Raw genomic sequence first — 26,896 nt, 5'->3', positions numbered from 1 at the left:
ATGTATGATAGAGTGATTAATTGGCACTATAGCAGATGTATGCTTTTGATTGACTGATTGATTCAGACCAGGGTGGATCAGACATTGTTATCATGGTAGGTCGGAGTCGCTATCTAGCTCTATTTTGGGAAGAATATCATACGCATCACTACAAGAATTATTTGTTATTCCCTCCATCCCAAATTGTAAGTCATTCCAAAAATCTTAGAGAGTCAAATTTTTTAAAGTTTGACCAAATTTATATGATAAAATAATAATTATTATGTTACCAACTAAATATTATTAGATCCTCTTAATTATATTTTCATAGTATACTCACTTTATGTTACAAATTTTTAGTATTTCACTCTATAATTTTGGTCAAACGTGAAAATACTTTGACTCTCCAAGATTCTTGGAATGACTTATAATTTAGGATGGAGGGAGTATTACCTTTTAGAGTTCATTCATTAGGACAATACTTCAGCAAGTTCATCCTATTGGTACATGATTCAGTGGTGGAGCCAAAAATGCAATTTTCCTTTGTAAGGGGCAACGTTGTAGATTTTATCAAAATTTGGTTGAATTTAAAGTTTTTCAATGGAAATTACACCAATTTAGGAGGAATTTGGTCTTCATCAAGAATTACGTTAATGCATAAGCCATGGAATAATTATTCAGGTAAGACATTTGGTTATAATCCATGATTTAGAATTGTCCTTGCATTGCACTGCCGGAGCAGAGAAAATTCAAGACGGCCAAAAACTGACAAGAATAGGCCAAAAACCATCAGAAATAAGATTTTTAACTAGGCCGTCACGGACAGCTCAACAGAAAAAATAAACTTTTACTGATAGTCAGCCATTAGGAAACAATTCACCTTGATAGTATAGCTGTAAAAATTGGCTCCTGATAGTGTAGCTGTCAAGGAAAACCCATCAGGAAATCCACCTTGATAGGAATCATGAATTTTCAACAGGTAAGCAACCAGACTGTCAGGCTCTTGGTCTATACTAGAACTATCCCATATTACCACCATATAACCCTATTTGTGATCTATAATTTTTATACAGACACTTAAATCATGGATTTTCTCTATGGTTTAGGTACATGTGTAGTGAGCAAATGAGGACGGGGGAGATCAAGAAGGCATCAATGGGGCTCGCAAGGGGGCAATGACATGTCATCCTTGCGTAGGGTCATTTCAGTTAAATATCCTAGGCACGAACAACCCAAATGGCCCAAATGATAAGAAATGTTGATGATTTGTGACAGAATGGGACGATAGTGGTAGATAAGGAATAAAAGTTCAAGTGGATGGTAGATAAGGAAATACAATCTAGTGGCATAAAGAGCATTAAGTTAACTTTGGAAGCACAGATACATAAGAAATATCTTGAATGAATAGTGGAAATGGTGGAGCATCAAACGAGATGACCCATGACCCTCGGTCGATCTTCTGAAAGGATCCATTATTATGTGAGGTGACTAATTGGTCCACAATTTATCCCTAATTGCTATTCATCTAATCCTCATCCGCATTCTTCACAAACTAACTTTGGTAAAGTTTCTTCTCTTGAGCTAGAAACATGGATCATCACTACAAAGTGGCTTCTCATAAGAGATCGGTTATTACATAGGATCAATGCAAAATCCATGAATCAACAAAGATGCCACAATGTCGGGGAAAACAAAATCCCTAGCTAGGGAGGACTAAGGACCCTAAAAGACCCCAATCATGCATCTTGTCTCATCTTTTTGGGTGCAATAGCTTCAATAGCAGTACCCAAAGGCCATGCTGCCTCAATGTAGTACTCTCCATACTTCACCCTAGCCACCAATGTAATCTCCTTCGTAGGAGCCAAACCTGTATAAACCATATTTGGTTTGTTTAGACTACCTAAATATTGTCAGGCGAGGAAATTTTCTAGGTATACAAACTTTAGTACTTACCAAAGCCATCTACAAGCAATGTGTATTGGTAGATGAGATCCATGCATATGTATGGCACATCAAGGACATTAGGGTACATAACTTTGGCTTCTTGGGCGCTCAGTGAGCAAACCTTGTCTGCAGCACCTTTGAACGCCTCAGGGGTGGACTTTGCACTGGGTGCCTTGCTATCAATGAAGCCAAACTGTGACATGATTTCAATCAACTTGTAGGATTAGACCTCACATTCCACAACATATAAGAATATGAATAAGATCTTCTCTAGTTCCAGCATGTTTTTATTTAAGAGGAATTGTTATATACATGTATATACCTGGGTAGCTTTGTCAAAGAAAAAAGATGCAACATAGAGGTTGTCTTGGCCAGCTCCACCACCTCCATTCCACACGCCGTTAAAGGTACAATTCTTGCTTTCACATGGTGCATTCAACTTAAGTGCCTTGATTATCTCTTCCCTGCACTTGTCATACACCGCGCCTTCAGGTGAGGCTGTTGCATCATATTCCTTCCCGTTGTAGGTGTATTTACCTTAAAAATAATAACACCCAATTAATGATTGTTCTATGTACAATTTGTATGAGAGAAAAATGAATCAATAAACAATGACAAAGTTGCTTAGTTGTCCATGTTAGCATACCACTGAATCCACGCAAAATACAATGGCTAAATGGCCCATTCTTTGCCTTTAGGATCTCCACACGAGCGGCTAAAGCGCCATAGTACAAGTAACTACATAAGTAAACATGGGACATTATTTTGAGGAATAATCCTTTATATGCCACCGAATAACCTTAAATCACTGATATACCATTGTCGGTGATTGTGTAGGCCCTAATGTGTTACATACACGGTGATGGCAGGAAGTTTTCTTGGTGCCATATAAGGAAACTTCCGGTATATATATAATTTGTTCAGGTTTTGAAAGAGAAAATATAATGACAAAACTCTCATCATGGTTCAAGTTTTATTGTGTAAAAATTGTAAGCACTAAGATATGTATTTATCTATACAAGGTCTACTCACTATGGATCCTTCAAGGTACTCCTGTGAAAGATTAAATAATGTTTGGTGTGGCCCGTTGGAGCTCGGGGGTAATCCATGGATTACCGGCTCCAAAGGTGTTGTAAGACTCTTTTTCTCTGCTTAATGAAATACATGCCACGCATGTTCTCGAAAAAAAATATTAAATAATGTCATTGCGGTGTAAGTTAAGTTTAAGCATAATGTTGCTTAACCTGTGAACATAAAGGTTATAATCTTTCCCCTTGAGGTACTCCTTTGTAATGTATGGATCCTTCCCATCAGGCACAGCTGGGGCATTTGCGGCAGCATCTGTGGAAATGGCATAGGCCATTTGCACTGATCCACCCCCCATATCAATTACACCAACTGTTTTCGAGTAGTCCCCGCCCAACTTACCTAATAGATAATTCAAAGCAACCTACAACAAATGCACATGCATCACAGTTTGCAAACTAAGTACATACAACATATATTGTACATGTGTTTTTTCTTTTAAAGACCAAAAGTAGACAAGTAATGTACATACCCATAGGTAAGACCCTTCTTGGGATCCCTCAAGAACACTGATATATTTGGGGTTGTACTGAAATTTGCTCTTGATGTGGACAAGATCTCTGACCTGTATTAAGAAACAATTAAGTAAGCACTCTTTGTTTGCATGTAGATTACAATATGAGGCATAATTGCTCCAGAATATTATAAAATTGATTAATCTACCGCTTCAAGAATCTCTTCTGCCTTCTCATCTCCAATTAATCTCAAACCAGCAGTTGCCTGCAATTTTGATATGCAAGAAACACTTTAGTTTGAAAATAAACTAGAGACTTCCAACAAAACGGCATGATATGCTTAATATTTAGCTTTATCACTGCTAAGTGTATCTTATACGTGTATTTAAAACATGGCAATTACATATCTACTCCCTTCATTCGGAAAAGCTCATTTTTTTTAATAAGTCATCAATCTTAAGTTTAACCAAATATATAAAAAAATATTACTAATATTTATGATGCATAATAAGTATATCATTAGATATAGTTATGTTAGTTGAAATGTTGGAGATATAAACCTTGTAAAATTAGAGAAAGTTTGACTTAATACAAATCTAGAATTACATTCTTTTTTGAATTAAGGTATTATATTGGGGAGGGGCATTGAGATTTTCCTTTACTGGCCGGATGAACTTAGACGAAGGAAACAATTACCCCAAGTTTAAGCGGGGTATTTTTCTGAAGCCGGCGAGGGACAATCTTATCAGCTTGCTCAAGAAGAGGGAGTAGGGAGCTTGCAGCCTCTTGAGGTCGACCAGCATATGAGCTTAGCCCAGGCTTTACCTGGATCAAATAAACAAATTACAAGCATGTATAGAAACTAGCTTATTGGTGATCCAATCAGAAGTTTTACTTTACAGAGAGCTTGTTTGGCATAGCTACAACTTTGACATCCATGTTGGATTTATACTTTTAGGCTTTTAGGTTGTGATTTCAATATGTATACCTAGTTTAAAATTAATTGTCTACATGCTCTGTTAATGCATCTCCAGATTTCGGTCTAAGACTTTTAGAGCTACAAATACCTTTTTTGCGAAACAGAGCTACAAATATCTAGCTAGGTCTAAAGATATTTATGCATTCAAAGATTCAGGTCTAAGATATTCTTAGCTTACTTACTTCTCTGCAAACTGTCCATGTAATAGCCTCATGGGGCATCTGTTTCCAGCAAGTAGCATTGCTGACCACAAAACTTATTAATTTGGCAATAAACCTAGTCTAATCATACTATCTGTGGACAGTTTAGCCCTCCCCCCCCCCCTCCCACCTATTTTTAAATATTAACTAGCGACAACTATAAAATTACAATTAAATGAAATTAGTTATATATTACAAAAATACTTTAGATAATGAACCATAGTAATAGTACTGTCGTGTTGTTAACGTATATAACGTCTATAAATTTTATATATCAATTATCAAAGTTACAAAAAAGTAATTCAAAATAAATATAGACGGACTTATATTTATATCTATGGTAGGAAGAAAATAGAAAACTTTTTATATGTGCTAGTGAAGAAAGCCCAGAAAAGGAGTCACACACACTTGTTGTTCTGCTGCGCTTTAGCAGTACTTTTTAATTTTTTTTTCCAAGTGTTCGATTGTAAGGACAACGAACGGTTCTGCACCTATATTGCCAAAGCATTCGGTATAGATTGTAGGGCCTTGTTTAGTTCCCAGAAAATTTTGCAAAATTTTTCAGATTCTCCGTCACATCGAATATTTAGACGCATGCATGGAGTATTAAATATAGACGAAAATAAAAACTAATTACACAGTTTGGTCGAAATTGACGAGACGAATCTTTTGAGTCTAATTAGTCCATGATTGGACAATATTTGTCAAATACAAACGAAAGTATTACAGTGTTGTTTTTGCAAAAAATTTTGGAACTAAACAAGGCCTAGAGCTGATTGATCTTCCGATCTGGCATGGCAGAAGATGGAAGGAAATACACTGCATAGATATATATATATATATACCTTGGCGAAGAACTCGATGTCATCGCCGATCTGGACGAGGTGGAGCTTCTTGTCGAACTTGAAGACGTGCACCCGGCTCCCCGTGCTTCCAGCGTCGAAGATCACCGCGTACCTCCCGGCCGACGTCCTGCTGCCAGCAGCTGCGACGACGCCGTCGTTCTCATTCTTCGCTGCCAACTCGAGCTCGCCGTCGTCGTCGGCTTCGTGGCCGCCCTTCCGGCCAAGAGGTGTGGCGGCCGATGCCGTGGCCGTGGCGAGGAGCAGGAGGAGAAGCAGCTCACAAAGGCCGGCGACGCGAGCCATTAGTGGCTGCTGTAGCAGAGCCGACTGGCACTGGCCACTCCCACTTCACTCTCGTGTAGTGTAGTGTCTCGACTAGCTCTGAACTCGACCCCGGATTATTTAGTTGGGTGGCTGCACGTCTATATAGAGGGAGACGAGTGCTCGAGTGGAGGAGCTTTATTCCACGTTTGTACAACTGTACACCTAAATAAAGTATCGTGTGATATGGTTTATTATTGCATTATTATGCAAAAAAAAAGAGATGTGGGGTATACGTAAGTGGTGCTATAGACTATAGTCGTGTGAATTTTCCAGACTGATGCCGATCTTCACCTCGAGAGTCAACGGGAGAAAACGACGCTGCCGGTTTGTTGCTTTTCTTTCTCCTCGTGCAATCGTGTTACACGCGACCTGGACATTTTAGGTTTTTTATTTAAAAAAAAAAGAAAAGAAAAAATAAACCTCTAGCCCTTACTCCATCGTTTCTCAAATACAGGTCTTGTTTAGATACACCTAAAAACCCAAAACTTTATAAGATTTCTCATCACATCAAATCTTGCGGCACATGCATGGAACATTAAATATAGATAAAAAATATAACTAATTGCACAGTTTACCTGTAAATCACGAGACGAATCTTTTAGGCCTAGTTGCTCCATGATTGGATAATGTTTGTCAAATAAAAACGAAAGTGCTACAGTGTCAAAATCTAAAAAGTTTTTGGATCTAAACGAGTTGTAAGTATCACTATGATATCAGTGCTACTTAAAATTTTTTAAGTATATAACTAGACTTATAAAATATTAGCAACATATATATATATATATATATATATATATATATATATATATATATATATATATATATATATATATATATATATATATATATATATATATATATATATATATATATATATATATATATATATATATATATATATATATATATATATATATATATATATATATATATTCAGTTACAGTTAAAATGTTTGACTTATTGAAAAGCGAGGAACTACTTACTATACAAGGCCCACGTACTCCCTCCGTTCCATAAATAATTGCATTTCTTTTACTTCTATGATTTATGTTTGATCGTTTGTCTTATTCAAAAAATAATAATAAATATTATTTATTTTTGTATGACTTATTTTATTGTTAGATAATGATTTATTTATTTTATTATTTTCACAAAAAATTAAATAAGACAAATGATCAAATATGAATCGTAGCAGTTAAATAAATGTATTTATTTGTGGGGCGGAGGGAGTACGTTGCTTTTGCAGCGACAACACATTATTGTGGGGTGTCACATCTTCTTGATTTACAAAAAGATTATTCTGCCTCTTGAAACTACTCTACCACGGCGCGGGCAAAAAAGTACTATGGCTCAGAAAAGTTTAGGTGCCCATCGGCTGACGCGCGCAAAGCCGAGCCTGGAAAACAGCAGCAGCAGCAGCAAGCTTCACCGGCTGCAGCGGAAGCAGATCGATGCAGGCGCCATGGGCTGCTGGAGGCCCACGATTATTTTCGCTTGCCCCGATCGGAGCGGGCCGACCAGTAGTTCTTAGTAGGCTGGGCTCCTATCCACTAAGCGATATGGGCCGGCCTGGACCAAGCCTCAAGTGGCCTTGTTTAGTTTGAGAAAAAATTTGTATTTTGCTACTGTAGCACTTTCGTTTGTTTGTGGCAAATATTATCCAATCATAGACTAACTAGGATCAAAAGATTCGTCTCACGATTTACAGGTAAACTCTGCGTAATTAGTTTTTGTTTTCGTCTATATTTAATGCTTCATGCATGTGCCGCAAGATTCGATGTGACGGAGAATCTTAAAAAATTTTGGGAACTAAACAAGGCCTCATTTTGCTCCATCATGCATATGTTTCATATGTTTTCTGCGCCCATCTGCACCAGAAAAGGGTCAGCGCAGCTGTTTCATGATCCACGTGTGTCCTTTTAAGAGAAAGCGCCAGATGGCTGCCGCACACGATTCCTCTTTTCATTATTATAGGTTACTATTATTATTATTAAAAGCTGACCATCATGCAGTCTTTCTTTTCTGATTGCGCCTATATCCTAATCTCCCTGTTTGCCTCAAGAAAAGTTTAACTGTTCATAGAACAAACATCGACTACTTCAATCATTTGTGAAAATTCTTCTGAATTTATATTTATCAGTTGAATCTGTTTGTTATTTAGCAGTATTTTTCTTCATAACAAATCAACAAATAATATTGTCTGTCATGGCTGAAAAGCCAAACTAATAGGACGAATCCTCTTTAAATGATTGCTTCCTGTAGTAATCTTCACTAGTAGTGATAAAAGCAACTTATATATATACAAATAATAAACGTCTGTAGTGCGAGCACTGCCGTCCAGCTAACCTGATAGTGACAGTAGGCCCAGAGATACCCTGGCAGGCAAACAGGAAGTGTAGATCGAGGAGTATACATCAAAACAGGAACAAATAATTGACAACTTAATCATTCCTTCTCATGATATATATGATACAATCAGCCTCCCAGGCGGCTCTTTATGGGGTGTCACATCTTCCTGAGTAGTAGTATCTCCTAACTACGTACTGCAGAATGATTAAATTGTTAATAGCACATCATGTTCAGACAGAGATTGCATGCATGCATGCATGGAGGCCCACTTTGCAATTCATTTTGAAACGGCAACGTACTGATGGCTGGTGTGTTGTAGTGGTAGACTGGGTAGCACCTTGACCTCGTTGTGGACTCCCCATTTTAAGTAAGCATCTTACTAAAAGGTTAGCAATTCTAGTAGTCAATCGTTTAGCAGGTAAGCAGTCTGCTGTCATTCACTCATTCAGGTTTGCATCCAGGTACCTGCAGAATAGTTTAGAGTGGAATTAGTACATTGTGGATAATAATATATTATGAGACTCTAATCATAACATATTTCTGAACATTGTTTGTCAGCTTATATAAATTGAGGATTGAGGTTTGACTGGGACCCAAATAATCATAGCAACTTATCTCTGGAATATAGTAGTAGCCAAACATGGAGAATTATCGGAAATACTATGCTACCCAATTTGGTCGTTTGTTGGTTGGCTGGCGAAAAGTTTGGCGGTGAAAACAATGGAGCCTACAACAACAAGCAAATTCGATCCTGAACGCACTAATATTCAGTTGGATCGATTTCGTCAGAGACTAACCACTCTTTCATATGGGCTCTTACTCCACTCATGCCGAATTGTCGCTTCAAATTCCTCACGCAACGCAACCACTCTGCATGCAGATGCAGGAGCAAACGTAAACCAAAAACTGCTTGGTGCACCAAACATGAATCGATGAACATTCGATTTACCTGTGTTGCCAAACTAAACTATAGTACTAGTATTTGTTACTCTGCTTTGGCCAGAGAGTTTTTATTGTGTTTGAAGCTTGCAAAAAGCAAAGATACTGTGCTGAATTTTACTAGCGATAGGGATGGACCGAAGAGGACACATTTGAAACTCGATTGGAGGACAGATAGCAAAGAATCTGAGTTTTGGTGAGTGCCATTTTTTTCCCAGACGTTAAATAGGAAATTTTCTGTATTTTACTGCATTGGAGAAGCATTGGATCGTTGGATTATCGTTCAGTTCGAACAGACCTTAAAGACGAGCCGGATGATGGAGTCAGCAGACCTTTTAAACATTTTGAACTGGGACGATGTTGATGTTGACAGCAACGGGGATGATCTGCTCCTGCTCCCCAACAGGAGGAACCAACACCACCTGTCGTCCCTGCCCGTTCGGACCGGTCCCAGTGGGGCCCAGATGTCAGTGGATACAAGAGACTACAGTTGCTACTCTTGGGTGGGCCCTATGCTCCTTTCTGTGGGCCTTATCCGTTTTGGACGGAAGCTGAGCTGACACCTGAGGAAGCAGCACCCAGATGGACCCCGCTGCACCTCTGCGGGGGCCACACGGTCAGTGACTGTTGCAGCAAGCGGGCAACGACACCCGCCTGTTGGGGGCTGGCGCTGCATGTGGCTTGTGAGGGTAGTGCCAGTTGATTTATCTCACTCAAAAACAAATTGATTCTCAGAGTTATCTCAACTCCTTTTCTAAAAAAGATAAGACCCAATTTATAGAAAAAGGAATCATAATTTATGAAACTAAATTAATATAATAAGGTACATCATAAAATATATTTTATAATATGTTTACTTTGTGTCATAAATATTTGTGCTCTTTTCTGCAAATATAGCCAAACGTAACAAAAAATGACTTAGGAAAGCCCTAAAAATGGTTTATTTTGGAATGAAGGGAGTATATATATCTTATTTCTTCAAGAATAAATTAATTTAACTACTAAGTAAATAAATTTTTAGAGTTGTATTAAGTTTTTAAATGAGCAAATTTAAAAATACTTTTTATGATATGTCTCATGATATTATGGATTTATTTCGTCAGAATATGATATTATAGATTTCCCTCACTGTCATCCATTTAGAATTTTGGTCCCCTCATTGCCATTACCGTTGCATGATCAAGCTTTATTTCCTTAAGGAAAGCATGATCAAAGGAAATAAAGCTTGATCATGCAACGGTAATGGCAATGAGGGGATAAAAAACTCTAAATGAATGACATTGAGGGAAATCTATAATTTTTAGTGGCACGAAGAAATTGGTATAGATTTTGTGGCAATGAAGGAATTCTCTCCGCTATATATGGCTTGACAAATTCAGACCTCAACCATGGCTGCACCTATTGCTTGTTGTTCCTCACCGTTTTAAACTCCTCCAACTTATTTCATGCGCCTAAAAGTAATATGCGTACGTGCACACAAGCAAGATACAGTACATCAAAAAATACATCATGCTTTCTGAGGTGCTTGGTGCGGTTCCTTCAATTCCTCCGGGGAAGCTGCTGCCGGAGCAAGAGATGGAGCTGTCAGCTGTGCTAAGTAAACCCAAACCCTGACGCCAACGTATCATATTCAGTCCAGCTTCGTGTGGAACCTATGCTATCACCAATTAAGACCACAGGATCTAGATCTAACGTCTGACGTTTTTTTCACTTAAACCCCTCCACCTGTGGGTTTAAATCTAACCCGTGTGTACCCAGATGGGAGGGTTTAAGTGAAAAAACCTGAGACGTTAGATCTAGATCCTGTGGCCTTAATTGATGGTTGCATAGGTTGCACACGAAGCTAGGTTCATAGGATACGTCCCCCTTTGGAATGCCATGTTTCCTTTGGAGTGATTTCTATGAAACTTTTATATAGGCCCTGTTTAGTTTCAATTTTTTTTTGTAAAATAAACATTGTACCATTTTCGTTTATATTTGACAAATATTATCCAATAATGGACTAACTAGGCTCAAAAGATTCGTCTCACAAATTAGAGACAAACTGTATAATTAATTATTTTATTAATCTATATTTAATGCTCTATACATATGCTATAAGATTCGATGTGACTGATAATTTAAAAAAAACTGTAAAATTAAACAAGGTCATAGTTTCCTCGTTTCAAAGGCCCCTTGGTCTGTTGGGCAATCATAGAATTGTTCTGGGAGTTCTTTGATTTTGTTCCTATATACTTCGTTACACGTTGGTATGATGGACAAGCATGGGTTTGTTCTGATGAATGGGCAAATGCGACGGCGAGGAGTAGACAAAGGCCGTGTTTAGTGGGCGATGGAAATTATTTCGTGACACTGTAGCATTTTTATTTGTTTATGGTAATTGTTGTCCAACCGTAAACTAATTAGCCTCAAAAGATTCGTCTCATGAATTTCGACTAAACTGTGCAATTAATTTTTATTTTTTTCTATATTTAATACTCCATGTATGCGTCTAAAGATTCAATGTGATAGAAAATCTTGAAAAAATTTATATTTTTTTGTTGGAAGAAACAAGGCCAAAGCACCTCTGCTCCCCGACAGGAGGAAGCAGCACCTCCTGTCGTCGCTGCCCACTGCAGACACTGCCCGTTGGGACCCACGCAGTGGCATGGGATGCTGCTGCCAGAGTGCCAGTCGACAGGGATGGTGGGCGTCAGCAGTTGACAAGTCGGGCCGTAACTGCGGGCCCACTTGTCAAAGGTGGTAGTAGTACTGGTAGCTTTTCTGTGGGCCTTAGGCTTTTAAGCCGTGTTTACATCTAAAACTTTTTTGATTTAGACACTGTAACACTTTCATTTGTATTTAATAATTATTGTTCAACTATGAACTAACTAGGCTGAAAAGATTTGTCTCGCAAATTACAAGTAAATTATACAATTAGTTAATTTTTATCTATATTTAATGTTTCATGCATGTGCCGCAAGATTTGATGTGACGGAAAATTTTGAAAAAAAATTATTCTTGGATGCATATAAATAAGGTCATGGTTGTTAAAAATTTTACAAAATAGATACTTTGTATTTGACAAATATTGTTTAATCATGATCTAACTAGACTCAAAAATTTTGTCTCACAAATTACAGATAAACTATATAATTATTTTTTTTAATTTATATTAAATATTCTATGCATATGTGGTAAGATTTGATGTCATAAAGAATCTTAAAAAAAAATAATAAAAATTTTTGAAACTAAACAAGACTTGTTTTGGACGGTAATAGCACAGACCCATTCCTCTGTGGAGGCCGACCTGTCAGTGACTGCGCTAAGGCCTTGTTTAGTTCACCCTGGAAACCAAAAAGTTTTCAAGATTCCTCATCACATCGAATCTTATGGCACATGTATGAAACATTAAATATAGACGAAAACAAAAACTAATTACACAGTTTAGCTGTAAATCACGAGACGAATTTTTTGATCTTAGTTAATTGATGATTATTTAGATAATATTTGTCACAAATAAACGAAAGTGCTACTTTTCAAGACTCGAGAGGTCTGTGTATGCACGGTGCACAAGCGGGGGGAGGGCCTACCTACCCAGACCCGGAGCCGTGTGTGCATGTGAGGTGGACTGACATGCCGCGTACAGTACGTACGTACTACACTCGCGTCCCCACGCGCAGCAGCACGGTCAGACCCATGGTGGCATCCATGATTCCATGGCAGGCAGCCAGGCACGCACACAGGTGCCGCACAAGATGGCAGCAGCACCCAGCAGGCGCTGTGTGTGAGCTACTAGAGCATAGACATAGCACGAAGCTAAGCCCCTGTTTAGATTAGAGATGAAAGATTTTTGAACGTCACATCGGATATGTCGGAAGAATGTCAGGAGAGGTTTTTAAATACTAATAAAAAAACAAATTACATAGCTCGTCAGGAAACTGCAAGACAAATCTATTAAGCATAATTAATCTGTCATTAGCACATGTGGGTTATTGTAGCACTTAAGGCTAATCATGGAGTAATTAGGCTTAAAAGATTCGTCTCGCGATTTTAAACCAAACTTTGTAATTAGTTTATTTTTTTATGTACATTTAATGTTCCATGCATGTGTCCAAAGATTCGATGGGATGGATGAAAAAATTTTGGGTAGGAAACTAAACAGGGCCTAAGGCCTTGTTTAGATGACTTTAAAGTTTAAAAAGTTATGCATGCATAAAGCATTAATATAGATAAAAAAATAACTAATTGTATAGTTTATCTGTAAATTACGAGACAAATTTTTTAAATTTAGGTAGTCCATGAGTGGATACTAATTGCTAAATATAAACAATAATGTTACAGTAGCCAAATTTTAAAAGTTTTTGAATCTAAACAAGGCCCAAAGCAAATTAAAGAGGTGTAATTACTTTATGGTTGTATAGACATCTTTGATGAGATGCATATATATTGAAATTTTGTATCTAATTATTGTTTTTATAATTTTTGGAGGGTGCATTTGCACCCTCTAATTAATATGTACCTTCGCCACTAACTATAAGCTATTGCACCTAAAAACTAAAAGTTTTTCAAGATTCTCCATTACACCGAATCTTTTAACACATACATAGAGTATATAGATAAAAAAACTAATTATATAGTTTTATCTATAATTTGCGAGATGAAATTTTTGAGTCTAGTTAGTTTATGATTAGACAATAAATTATGAAATACAAACAAAAGTGCTACCATATCTAAATTCAAAATATTTTTGGATCTAAACAAGGCCGAGTATGTACTGTTCGCTGATGTTTCTCTTTCACAATAAATTAACAAATAGTACTTTGAGTCATAACTTTTCAGATAAGGGCACTCCCAATGCAGAAACCACCATAGTTTCTATAGACATTAATTATGGTGCCACTTAAGGATTTTGCTGATGTGGCAAGATAGTTATTGAAGAGAGAGAGCAAAAATCATAGAAACTGGGTCTAAGTTAGAAACCATGTCTACACGAAATCCAAGACATGAAGTGATATAATTGGTTAAGAATGGAGAGAGAATGAATATGATTGGATAAAAAATTATTGTATAGAAACTATCCATTGGGACCATATTTCTATACATAGTGTCTATAAAAATTAATATCTATAGAAACTACATGTAGTTTCTAGCATTGGGAGTGCCCTAAATGAACAAGCTCTTTAGTTACTACGCACACATAATAATATGTCACAAGTAACAACTTGCTCCACCTAATTAAAGATTATGAGCCTGTTCGCGTGAGCTTATGTGCCAGATCCGCGAGTCATTTAACAATATTTTTCTCTGAAATCAATGAACATATATTTTGGGTCGAACCATATAATTCAAGGGCGTTATGGTCCAACTCAAATTAATCTTTATCTGACAGCCATCGCGCCCTTTATGAGATAGCTTCACCTCAATGCGAACTCCTTGATGCCACCATGTGCCATCGGTTCCTTCTCGGAACCTCTGCCTAGGTTTTGAGACCTAAACCCACGAAACCCGTCGCCGATGGTTTTGAGGCCCAAACCACCAAACCGTCCGCGAGTAGCGTACTCCACTCGTGTCACCGTCGTGCTCGATCGGCTGGCCGCCGAGCTCTCCTTAGCCTCGCTCGACTCACACGTCCACCATCTTGACTCGGTCAATACGGTCACTCTCATATACACTTGCACTTGTCAATGTCCGAGATGTCGACCAGCACGGCTAGCCACCAGGTCTCCTGATCTCTCGGTCCAAGCCTCATGTCCACCCTTCACCGTTCGAGGTCCATCGGCACAACACGTTTCTACGTGACCTTCTCGTCACCGCCTTCGAGCTCCACACCTGCACACCACAAGCTAATAGACCTATCGGGCAATCCAACCCATGTCATGGTTTGTCACAAACTCAAGTTAGGTTGTGGATTATGTTGACAATCGCTCATCATAAAACGAACTATAAGGACATTATATCAACCTTGTGCTCGCAATTGAGTTGGGCGTTGAGTGTGTTTTGGATACCTTTGGGGGGCAGCCCATTAGCATACCCATGGTTGAAGAAGCTTTCTACCATCCCTATGCTTTAGGCAGTAGTGTGGCTCCAGCAAATATGACATATATATTTTGCCGAACAAAAGGGACACTATCATTGTGCTTGTGCAAAAGCCACGAGTGTTATTGGAAGCTAGCAGTACGATACAGTGAGATTAGGACCACGTACGGTACAAGGCCAAGCAACAAAACACCTACTCCGTACTACGTGCTCGCCGTGGATCCATCGGCCGGGGCTTTATTTGCTTGGATTAATATGTAGCAGTGATGCTGATGCACGCGAAGACCGTACCGTAACATGCCAAACTAAAAGCTTGTGTGCATGCGAGGCAGGCGGCAGTGTGTTTATGCAAGCAGAGCCGTTTGTTGTCGCCTTTGGAAACAGAGTTTTGGCACGCAGCGACTCATGTACGTACGTTCACGGGTCTAAAAAATTTTGTCTGATTTATTATGAGAAAAAAACACTGTTGGTTTATAAAAAAAATATGACTAAAAAGATATGAGAGAAAAACACTGATTGTTAACGGAAAAAATATGACCGAAAAGAAAAGCGAACAAGCTCTACGCACAAGCAGGTCTCTCTTGAAATTTTTAATTTGGAGCCATCCGAGAGGTTGTGTGGCTGTATATACGCAGTGACGCACACACGAGTTCCGATCCGTTTCGTGTGAGCTCACGTAGAGTACGTACGTACGTGTATACGCACGCAGCCAACGCATCGACCTCGCTCGACGACGTGCTGCTGCACCAGCATCCGGTCGAGCAAAATTGAAGGTCCAAGTGGAGGACAAGACAGTTTTGTTTCTATGCAATGCAAGCCAGCTCGGAACTGAAATTAAGCGCTTTGCAATGATGGGAGATCAAACGGTGCTGATCGAGTATGGCCTTGTTTAGTTCCGAAAATTGAAAACTTTTCGGTACTGTAGCATTTTTTTTTGACAAATATTATCCAATCATGGACTAACTAGGATCAAAAGATTCGTCTCGTGATTCGCCTATATATGCAATGTAATGCAAAAACTACTGCATGTCTCCCGGTCACATGAATTTGAGGTTTAATTTCAGAGCTCAGGAATAGGGATCAAAATGCCAATAATTAATAAGTTCAGTTGACTGGAGGAGGAGGTGTACATGCATTGTAAAGGCTCCAGTTGTCTCACCATACGTCCATACATGGATGTGTCGAACGACAGCGATGTATGCTAGCTAGGCTTGGACTTGGAGAGAGATGAGATGAGGAGGCATGCATTGCACACATTGCACTGATCATTGATGTGGATGTACACATCCAAACAGGCGAAGCATGCAGCAGGGACGGACCCAATCGCACGTACGTCTATATGGCCGGGGTCCCGGGAGCTATACAAAAGGGAACTCGATCGATACCCGCGACGGTATAATAATACGTACTAGAACTAGTATATACTACTGGGGTACTTAGCTAGGGATAGCTAGGAGCAAGCAAGGCCATTGCTGTAGTTGGTACTTGGTACCAGTAGACGACAGTAGTAGTGTAGAGGAAACAATTGCCATTGCATATGCATCCTTGCTTTCGCACAACGGCACAAAGGGCAGTGATGACAGCAAGGACGAGAGAGAAAAAACGAGGAGAAACAATCTACTTTAGACCTTGTTTAGTTCCTAAAAAAATTTTGTAGAAAAGTGATGGCGGCTGGTAATTGCTTTTTTACAAAAAAAATTGTTTTGCATCTTAAAAACTTTTCACCTATCGTATCGAATCTTTGCATATATGAATAGAACATTAAATGTAGACAAAAACAAAAACTAATTGCACAGTTTGCCTGTAAATCGTGAGAAAAATTTTTTACGATTGGATACTCATTGCTAATTAAAACGAAAATACTACAATAATCCAAAAACTTTTCAGAACTAAACAATGCCTAGGACCCATTTTCTCCACTGATTTGCATTCAGTTAAACTAACACTTTGGTCAGTCTGCTAAACTGAGTATCATATCATCGGCCTGGGTGAAAATGGTGGCTGCTGCTCGATCGGTTGTAGTTGTAGGTTTACGATTCCTCAACGGAGTTGCATCAAAAGCTCTGAACTTTTTCGTGTGTTTCAGGACAGGAGAAAACGAACAAGCATTCCACGCAATTCCGATGTCACTAAAGGCGGATTACTTAACATGTAGCTCCTGATACGGCCATTCCGATACTTGATTTCTGACCACATCTAATATCTAATTTGTACTTGCATGAAGAAAAGGCCGTAGGTTGCTCGAACCGTTTGATGAGCCATGTCACACGCACACGCCAACTATTAGTAACGCACGAAAAAGCAGGCTGTAGACTACTACTCAAAACAAATCCATATACGCCCAACTAATAGCAATGTCAGGTAATCATTAATCATATAACTACTAAAAACAAAAAGATAATAATAATCATAACTACTCCCTTCGTTCTATTTTTTTGTCTCTGCTTTGCATTTTATATTCCTACATTTTTCAGTTCTACGTTCCAAATAGGATCTTTCGTAGGAATAAGTGTTCAGATCAACTAGGACGAGAAGAATAAGCATTCCACACAGTTCTGATGTCACTAAAGGCTGATTGTTTCTTAACATGTAATCTAGCTCCCGATACTTGATTTCTGACCGTATCTAATTTGTTCTTGCATGAAGAAAAGGCTCCAACTATTAGTAACACTCTAAAAAGGCTGTAGACTACTACTAAAAAAAATCCATATACGCCCAAGCCCAACTAATAGCAACGTTAGGTAATCATAACAACTAAACACCAAAAGATAATCATTACTACTCTCTTCGTTCTAAATTCACGTGTATTTTATTTCTTTGTTTTGCATACACATTTCTATCATGTTCATGTGTTTTTCATATTTATGCAATTTTTCTCATGCGTTCCAAGTGGGATCTTTTTGTAGGAATAAGTGTTTAGATCAACCGCAAAAAAAAGACACACACACACAGGAAACAAGAAACATAAAGTTTGAGTGGATGTATGAAATACAAATGAGGTTTCGTTCACTATGTTTTAGAACGAAGAATTTAGAATGAAGAGAAATGAGAATTCTATATTGGCTCAATCTAGAGGAATGAGAATTCTACATTTTTCTTTTGTTTTCCCTACAGTCCAATGAGAACCTAAGCCATGTCACATACATACACCAACTAACTAGAGTAACGCACCAAAAAGGTTGTAGAGTACTCAAAACCAGGTCATATACGCCAACTTGGAGCAACATTATGTAATCATACATATAACTACAAAACACCAAAAATAATAATAACCACTATAAAATACCAAAGAAAAAAACCAGAAGCACCATGCCTGTGGTTTCACATTTTAGATTTGCAAAACTTAGTTGACACAAAATTGATTGTAAGGCGGATATTAATACCAAAAACTCAACGCTCTTAGCCCAAGTTCTGAAATCACTAGATCTCATCTCTTGCCTCTAATTTGCCACTTACTTGCACTCAAGGTTATTCTAGAATGCAAATGGTGTAGCTTTATTCTAGTTAAACTTACTATTCATGAGCGCACAATATTTAAACTATAATTTTATTTATGCATGGTAAATTGACTTGGGATTTTTCTACATGGTTTCGGTTGAAACAATTCATCACTTCAGTATATCTAGGTAATGAAATATATAATTGTGAGGAAAGCATTAAAAATGTTTATGGGTAGCAACAATTGTTCACTATAAGTTAATTGCAACATTTGTGGTTGTCTAAAGAATACTGGCGCTCAATAAACAACATAGCGGGTTGGATTCATGTGCTCTGCCATTGTGTATGTAATGGTAGATAGTGCGGGTGTCAGCATTACTTTTTTCATATTCAGCACTATATATGAATTCAGAATTCACAAAATGGTAGAAATAATGTAAAGCATGCTTCGGTTACTTGAACTCACTATATAGAAAACATGTGTAAATATGTTGTTGAACAAAATGAGGCATAGTAACATCTAGTGTTCACTGGCAAATAGATCATATGGATAAGGAAAATGGTTGTATGGCATGAGGTGGTATCCTTGTGCATGTTTTCACATCCAACCATTCAATCATGAAAAATGGATTCCAAATTCTAACACGCAATGTTTACTTAGTTCAAACTCACTGTACCACAAAATAAAGTGTAAACATGATGTCGAATATAAGAAGGTGGGATAGGTGTGTATTTAGTAGCATGCACTTCCTACTAAAAAGGCTACACATGGTTATAAGGCCATATGCATATTATCATGTATTTTCCATGGGGAAAAGATGTGAGGCCTACCAAAAGCTTCCTATGGATGACTTTAGGCAAAGGAAATTATATAACTGTGGAGAAAAAAAGGCTCCAACTCCTTACACTTTGGGTTATCTAGATCCATGGTTGTTTAACATATGGTTGAGGTAAGAAAAACAATACACAAAAATCTTATATACACACATTCTATTTATACGAGAATTATTAACCACTAACGTCTTTATTCACATTGTGAGGCGAGTACTAATACCACCTAAGATCACGAGGCGTAGCCGCCTATAGTTTTACCTACCTTGGATCCCATTTCACGACGAAATCTTCGCCAACTCTCTAATTTTTTGCACTATTCCTCGGGATACCATTTCTACCCCTGCGAGAAAAAGGTTGTAGATTGCTCAGAGCCAACCCGTACATGACAGCTAGTAGTAATGCCAGCGCACGAAAAGCTGAAGAATAGTCAGATTCCAGTCGTATATGCCAAATCGATAGGTAGTTAGGTAACATCGAGCAATTACGACTGCCAGATACAACAACAACTCGTTTTTTCCATGCTCGATTTAAATTTTCAGCTGGCGCGCATGAAGTGTTATGTGTTGGGTTGAACAATACTACTAATATTTCACAATATGTAGAACCATCCTCGGTTTTTTCATCGCTAATTTCAAGCTGTGTATGCCAAATAGAATCTCGACTTGGCTTTTGCATCATCGATTTCAATTTCAAACTCTTATACACGCGCGTAGTGCTTTGGAGTTGGGTCAAGCAATACTATTACTACTATCTTACAATCTACCGCTCTGTTTTTCAGCAGTACTAGTACTTTCAGCTAAGTAATAGTACCGTATTTTTCTCTCATAACAAATCAATATCGACAACAACATCAGCCAAATTTCAACGACTCGAGTAAAATTGAACACACCATGATCACTCAACCCAAGTTTCAAACCGAGGTGTCTCTCTTGGCCCTCTTGGTTCTTCACTCCTTGTCATGCAAGCAAAGCATAAGCAAAACAAGCGCCAACTCATCAATTTCCTCACCATTTTTGATGGAGGGAAACTGAAGGAGAGCCCACTTTTCGTCCGCATCGTCTCCAACAGCCCAACTCGGCTACAACAGCCAGCCAGCCAAGCAGCTCGCATCAGCCTATTTAATTCCCTGTGCTGCCTTGCAGAGCTTTTTTACAAGCGTGCCCCCACACCACACCACCCCGCTCCTCCTCCCTCTCCCTGTAAAATCCGGCCGCTTTTCACCTCCCTTCCCCTTCCTTCCTCCTCCGCTTCAGCAGACCCCCCACCTGATAAGAGCGAGCCGGACTGCTCCTGTCCTGCGATCCGTCGCGCACGCCATGGACGCCTGGGAGGCCACCAAGGTGGTGTTCGACCGGGTGCGGGAGCTGGACCCGGAGAACGCGTCCAGGATGATGGGCCTGCTGCTCATCCAGGACAACAGCGACAAGGAGCTCATCCGCCTCGCCTTCGGCCCGGACCACCTGCTCCACGCCTTCGTCGCCACCGCGCGCGCCGAGCTCGCCGCCAACGGCAAGCCCGCGTCCCCGCCGTCGCCCGTGCTCGGCCCGCTGCAGACCGGCCCGCCCTGGGGCCTCCCGAGCCCCGGCGCTGGCGCCGACCACCACCACCACCAACACTCGCCCTTCGCCGACCACCAGCTCGGGTACGACGGCGCCGCCGCCGACGCGTTCTACGCCGACGACTACGACGTCTGGTCCCCCGCTGGCGGCGCCCACTGCCGCAGCTTCTCGCTCAGCGACGCCGAGGCGGCGGCCGCGTCGTGGAGGCCCTGCATGTACTACGCGCGCGGGTACTGCAAGAACGGCTCCTCCTGCCGCTTCCTCCACGGCGTGCCTGAGGACGACGCCGCGGAGCGGGAGATGGCCGTCATGCGCGCCAAGGCCCTCGCCGCCGCGCCGCCGCCGCAGCTCATGGCGTCCGCGTACCCGTTCTCGCCGTCGCCCAAAGGAGCTGGCGTCAGCCTCAGCTTCCTGCTCCAGCAGCATCAGCAGCAGAGCGACACCCAAAGGTGCCATTTTTACACCCGCCGCGCCGCGCCGCGCCACCAAACGTTTGCATTTTGGTTCCCATTTTTTATTTCCTGCGTTTTTGCTGCTCCAGGGCGGCGGCGGCGGCGGGGATGGTGCTCGGCGGCGAGGACATGCACAGGTTCCCGGTGCGCTCCCCTCGGATGGACCGCGGCGACCTCATCGGCAGCCCCGCCGCGCGGCAGATCTACCTCACGTTCCCGGCCGACTCCACCTTCAGCGAGGAGGACGTGTCCAACTACTTCAGGTACCCAGCACAGCAGGCCGCCATTATTGTCTGCTCTCTTCCGTTTCGTTTCCACTAGCAGTCCAATAATGGGCGAGCGAAACGAAACCGACTCATCGTTGCTGGTTGCCATGGATGGATCGAGCAGCATGTTCGGGCCGGTGCAGGACGTGCGCATCCCGTACCAGCAGAAGCGCATGTTCGGCTTCGTCACCTTCGTCTACGCCGAGACGGTGAAGGTCCTCCTCAGCAAGGGCAACCCGCATTTCGTGTGCGACGCCCGCGTGCTCGTCAAGCCCTACAAGGAGAAGGGCAAGGTCCCCGACAGGTTCAGGTCCGTCCGTTCCTTCTCCCTTGCACTGCCTGCACTGCATCTCATCCTCATCCTGCCATACTTCTCTTCCTTCACATTGCACATTTGCAACGCACGCAGGTTGCTTGTTTGTTTGATTGTTTCAACAGCTTTTGTTTTTATTTATCGTTTTGTTTGGTTGCAGGAAGCTGCAGCACGCGCACCATGGCGTCGGCGAGTTCGCCGGTTGCACGTCGCCCACCGGATTGCTGGATTCCAGGGACCCCTACGATCTCCAGCAGCCCCAGATCGGTGAGTGGTAGTAACTGATACCTGCAGCACCGGCTGCACTGCCTGCATGTGTGGTGTTCTTGTCTTCCAGCATTACATTCAGGCCTTGTTTAGTTGGCAAAAAAATTCAAGATTCCCCGTTACATCGAATCTTTGATCGCATGCATGAAGCATTAAATATAGACGAAAATAAAAACTAATTGCACAGTTTATCTGTAATTTGTGAGATGAATCTTTTGAGCCTAGTTACTCCATGATTGGACAATGTTTGTCAAATAAAAACGAAAGTGCTACAGTAGCCAAAACCCAAAAAATTTGCAAACTAAACAAGGCCTCAGTTCTTGCAGATTGCATTTGCAGGTGTTTTATTTAATTTAATTTAATTTAATTTAACTTGCTGGGTCTGGGTTTGGGGTTGTTTAGGACCAAGGATGATGTACGGGAACATGGCTAACCATGAGGCGTTCCTGAGGAGGAAGCTGGAGGAGCAGCAGCAGGCGGCCGAGCTGCAGCAAGCCATTGAGCTGGAAGGCCGCCGCTTCATGGGGCTGCAGCTGCTTGACCTCAAGAGCAGGGGCCACCACCATCTCGGGCTCGGCTCCCCCGTTGGTGCAGGTTCGCCCATGTCTCTGGGGCAAGCTGATGGCAAAGGCAGCGGCAACCACGGGAATGGCGGCAATGCCTCCCATTTGGAGGATGTCACCGGCATCCAAGGTCCACTCCTTGACCCTCACAAGTTCTTGCCTCTTGCATTGCAGCATTTTGGTGAGGTGTTGGCAAGGTTGTGACTTTTTGAATCCATGCTTTTTTCTGATCGCAGAGAGGATGAGCAGTACTAGTAGCGTTGCAATGAGTGCTCCTGCTGCTGCCTCTGCAACTGCTGATGCAGAAGGCAAGCACGAGGAGCAGCAGGGAGAGGGTGGTGATGGCAGCCCCAAGCAGAAGCAGGCAGTCAACCCTGGGGAAGAGGAGAAGGTGGAATATGGTCCTGTGACAGCAACACCCAATGCTGCTTGTGGATTCCAAGAAAGGTAAGATTGTTGTTGTGGAGTTAAAATATTTGCAAAATGGGCACTAAAGGTCGCAGGATATTTCTTTCTTTTTGGGGAAAGGGATGGGAAAAAAACAAAAGGCAGCATAGAGAAACAAAAGCATAGTGCATTGGGCTTTTGTTTTCTTTGGGCATGGATGTTTGTGGATGCTAAACATAACTATAGGCAAGCCATAGTTTTCTTAGGGCATGTTTGGCAGGGATTCACTCTAGCCCTGGCTCTGGTGGCTCCTCCACAGCTCTGCCAAACGTTTTTTCTGCACAAGCTGTTTTTTATAAAAAACAGAGGAGCTGGAGCCGTTTTTGCGAGGAGCCCCTCGTGAGAGCCTTGCCAAACAGGCCCTTAGCAAGCGCACACCATAGTTTGCTTCTGCTATACTTTTGCCACAACTGGACTAATGCATGGTAGGAGTATAGAACAAATTGCTACTTTACCTTATGCTGTTATGCATGGTTATAGTTTGACAAAGAGGGGGTGCCAATATGTGATAGGAATCAAGCATGCCTTTTGTCTATGTGCTCTGTTTATTCTCTGGGCATGGAGCTAATATGCCTCTAAAAGCAATTGTAAAAGGAGGTGAGGGGTGTGTAGGCTGCGCTGATCATTCATAGGTGGTCTTGATTGAAAGTAACAAAAGGGGAAAAGAAAATGCACTGTCAAAGGTTAGGAGAAAGGAGAAAAGATACTTACGACCACAAACTAATGGCTATTGTTAAGCAGTATCTTTGGTGCAAGTTGTCCCCCTTTTCTTTTGGGTTTGGTCTTGATCTTTTCCATCCAGGATTGATATGTTTCTTGCTCGTTTGAATGAATTGTAGTGGCGTGGTGGAGCACATTTTGCCTGACAGCCCCTTTGCATCCCCCGCCAAGGCCTCCATTGATACTGTTACTGCTGCAACTGTTCAGAATGGTAGCATCAGCAACAGCAGCCCTCATCATCTGGCTTCGGCCCTTTTCCCAGCTGTATCCACCCTTGAGCTGCCCCCATACAACTCCTGCTTTTTTCAGGTGCCCAGGTACATTCTCAGTAACTTAAATCTGTCATACTAGCTTAGTTAGAAAACCATGATCATTTGTACATACCATTGTTCTTGTTCATTGGTGTGTGTTGTAGTAGTCTTGGCTTGTGTGCCTTAAGTATTTTGTTGTGGTCTAAATTAGTGCTACATTGGTACGTCTAGAACTTAGATAAGGTAGGGCAAGCCTGTTTAGTGCTAGTACATTGGTAGTAGTTATAAATGTGTAATAGAGGTGCTATGTGTATTGTGTACATTGGTAGTAGTTATAAATGTGTAATAGAGGTGCTATGTGTATATGGGGCTCGCCTCATGGGTAGGGTTGGGCTAGAAAAGGATTGGATTTTATATACACATGGTGTTCCTACTACAAGAAGTTACAACATGATGTTTTCTGATTGCAATTCATGTGGTAAGAAAAGAAAGATTGTTTTACCTGTGTTTCTTCTTCAGGTTTTCTCCTGGGCATGAAGCCATTGGGCTGTGAATAGTGGAGCAAAAAGGGGTCTCCTTTCCTCTAATCTGGGAGTAAGTATGAACAGCTCCTGTGTCTGTCTTTTTGAGAGTGCTGTAACAATCAGCCGCTCAATCATGATGCATACATTCCCCCAGTATAAAATTAGCCTCCACCACCTCCTGAATCCTGATGGTTATCATTGTCTATTCATGGGTTGTGTGCAGGGATTCACTATGATGGCCCCATCATCAAGCAAGCGTAGAAAAGCGTAGAAAAGCTTTTAACAAATACTTTGGAGGTGTATCTTCTTCTTCAGAGTGGAGGGAACAGCAACAGCAACAACAGAAGAAACAACAAGTCTAGGTTGTTTTAGCTCTAGGCCTATAATAATAAGTACATGATAGTTAAGTAAGTACTAGTCATCATAAATAATAGTAGTAGTAGTCGTCGTCGTCGTTTAGTAGCTCCTACCGGTATCTATCAAGGAGATGATGATGAAAGGTCCATCTCGTCGTATGCTCGTTTGTGGCATGGATCTCACTGTTATGATGATGATACTGGTAATTAAAACTGTAGTAGATGGTGTAAGGGGATGTTTGGATGCTAGCCATAGTTTACCACAACTAACTTTAGTCAAGTGTGGCAAGCCATAAAAAGTGTGGCTAGCAAATTAGTTGCCACACTTTGCCATGCCTAAAAGAATCTTGCCACACTTTTTAACTCTATGACATGTGGAGCCCAAAAGAATCATGTCTAAACTTAGTTATCAACCAAACATTTGCCAAACTTGATCAAACTTGTCTAAGATAAAGTGTGGTAAAGTTTGGCTAGCAACTCCTGTACTCCTGTCAGCCAGTTGTAGTGAGTGATGTGGCTGCATACAGACATCCAAATGAAATAAAATAGAGGGTACTGTACTCTCCTAGTCCTAGAGGAGTGGACAAAAGCCAGACAGGAAAAAGTGATGAGGTGAGAGCGGGGTACTGCTTGCTCTGCTGGGACCAGAGAGCAGAGCACTCACTCACGGGTGCAGTGCAGTGCAGTGGTGAGAAGAGAGAACCTCCAAAGTGGAATCGCCTCAGCCCTCAGCTCAGGAGAGCCTGTGTCCTATTTTGCCCATGCCTCTTGTCATGGATGCAGGCATGCGGCACTCCTCGGGCCTGCCCCTTTTGCTATTCTTTTCACCATCACCACCCTTGTAGGACAGCAGAAGGTAGCAGCCAAAGAAATGAGAAGGGTAATTACCAGGCATATTTTACCTCGGTTTATTTAGCCTGTGTTTTTTAAAACTACTGTTATGCTGAAGGGGTTCTGCACTTCTGCTCTGTTTGGCACAGCCTCTTCTTAACGTTAATTTTTAAAGAAAAAACATTTAGGCCTTGTTTACTTTCCAAATTTTTTGCAAAATTGCTACAGTATCTCTTACGTTTGTATGTGACAAATATTATTCAATCATAGACTAAACTGTACAATTAGTTTTTATTTCCGTCTATATTTAATACTTCATGCATGTGTTTAAAGATTCGATGTGATGGGGAATCTTGAAAAAATTTAGGTTTTGGGTGGAAGTAAACAAGGCCTTAGTAAAATAGCTTGCCATGGTAGATAAAAATGGTGAAATATATCCATAATACCTATAAAAAGTCTGAGACCCAAGGGAATTTTTGGTTTCTAAAGCGCTAAATTCAATGCTACCCCATCCTCCATCCTCTTGAATTTATCAGTTAGAACTATTCGTACTTTTTGAGAACAAATTAGCATCAGTCGCAGAAATAATCTAGCGAATAGGGTGCTCTTCCTCCCCTTGGCGCCTTGTCCTCCCTCCTTCAACTTCGTCCTCCCTGGAGAAAATAGTAGCTGCAGCTCCCCTGGCCTGAAGAAAATTGCTGGTGAAGGTTTTGTGCCGAAGTTTTGGCCAAGCGAAACCGAGCCCTTGTTTACTTCCACCCAAAATTCTAAAATTTTTTAAGATTCTCCGTCACAACGAATCTTTAGACACATGCATTGAGTATTAAATATAAACAAAAATAAAAACTAATTACATAGTTTGGTCGAAAGTTATGAAACAAATCTTTAAAATCTAGTTAGGCTATGATTAAATAATAATTAACATAAATAAACGAAAGTGCTACAGTATTTTTGAAA

At 40.7% G+C, this 26,896-nt stretch overlaps 2 protein-coding genes across 3 annotated transcripts; one reads left to right on the top strand and one right to left on the bottom strand.

Moving 5' to 3' along the window:
• Positions 1,365–5,886, bottom strand: LOC8083035 (probable apyrase 3). Its single transcript, XM_002448872.2, has 9 exons — positions 5,489–5,886; positions 4,161–4,289; positions 3,673–3,729; positions 3,482–3,574; positions 3,168–3,373; positions 2,570–2,661; positions 2,246–2,460; positions 1,933–2,116; positions 1,365–1,846 (listed from the first exon to the last, which is right to left on the bottom strand). The coding sequence occupies exons 1-9, from the start codon at positions 5,789–5,791 to the stop codon at positions 1,716–1,718; spliced, it is 1,410 nt and encodes a 469-aa protein (XP_002448917.1). The 5' UTR covers positions 5,792–5,886; the 3' UTR covers positions 1,365–1,715.
• On the top strand, positions 20,316–25,357 carry LOC8083034 (zinc finger CCCH domain-containing protein 53). Of its 2 annotated transcripts, XM_021460728.1 has the most exons (9): positions 20,530–21,398; positions 21,491–21,664; positions 21,792–21,977; positions 22,141–22,247; positions 22,650–22,940; positions 23,047–23,257; positions 24,097–24,294; positions 24,748–24,822; positions 24,976–25,357. In XM_021460728.1, the coding sequence occupies exons 1-8, from the start codon at positions 20,707–20,709 to the stop codon at positions 24,779–24,781; spliced, it is 1,893 nt and encodes a 630-aa protein (XP_021316403.1). In that variant the 5' UTR covers positions 20,530–20,706; the 3' UTR covers positions 24,782–24,822; positions 24,976–25,357. The 2 variants fall into 2 exon arrangements, with proteins under 2 accessions (XP_021316404.1, XP_021316403.1); XM_021460729.1 differs by lacking the exon at positions 24,097–24,294 and having other exon boundaries at positions 20,316–21,398.

Source organism: Sorghum bicolor, chromosome 5 (assembly GCF_000003195.3).
Source record: "Sorghum bicolor cultivar BTx623 chromosome 5, Sorghum_bicolor_NCBIv3, whole genome shotgun sequence".
Classification (NCBI taxonomy): Eukaryota; Viridiplantae; Streptophyta; class Magnoliopsida; order Poales; family Poaceae; genus Sorghum; species Sorghum bicolor.
The sequence above is the reverse complement of the archived record's forward strand: the minus strand, read 5'-3'. Positions and strand labels throughout refer to the sequence as shown.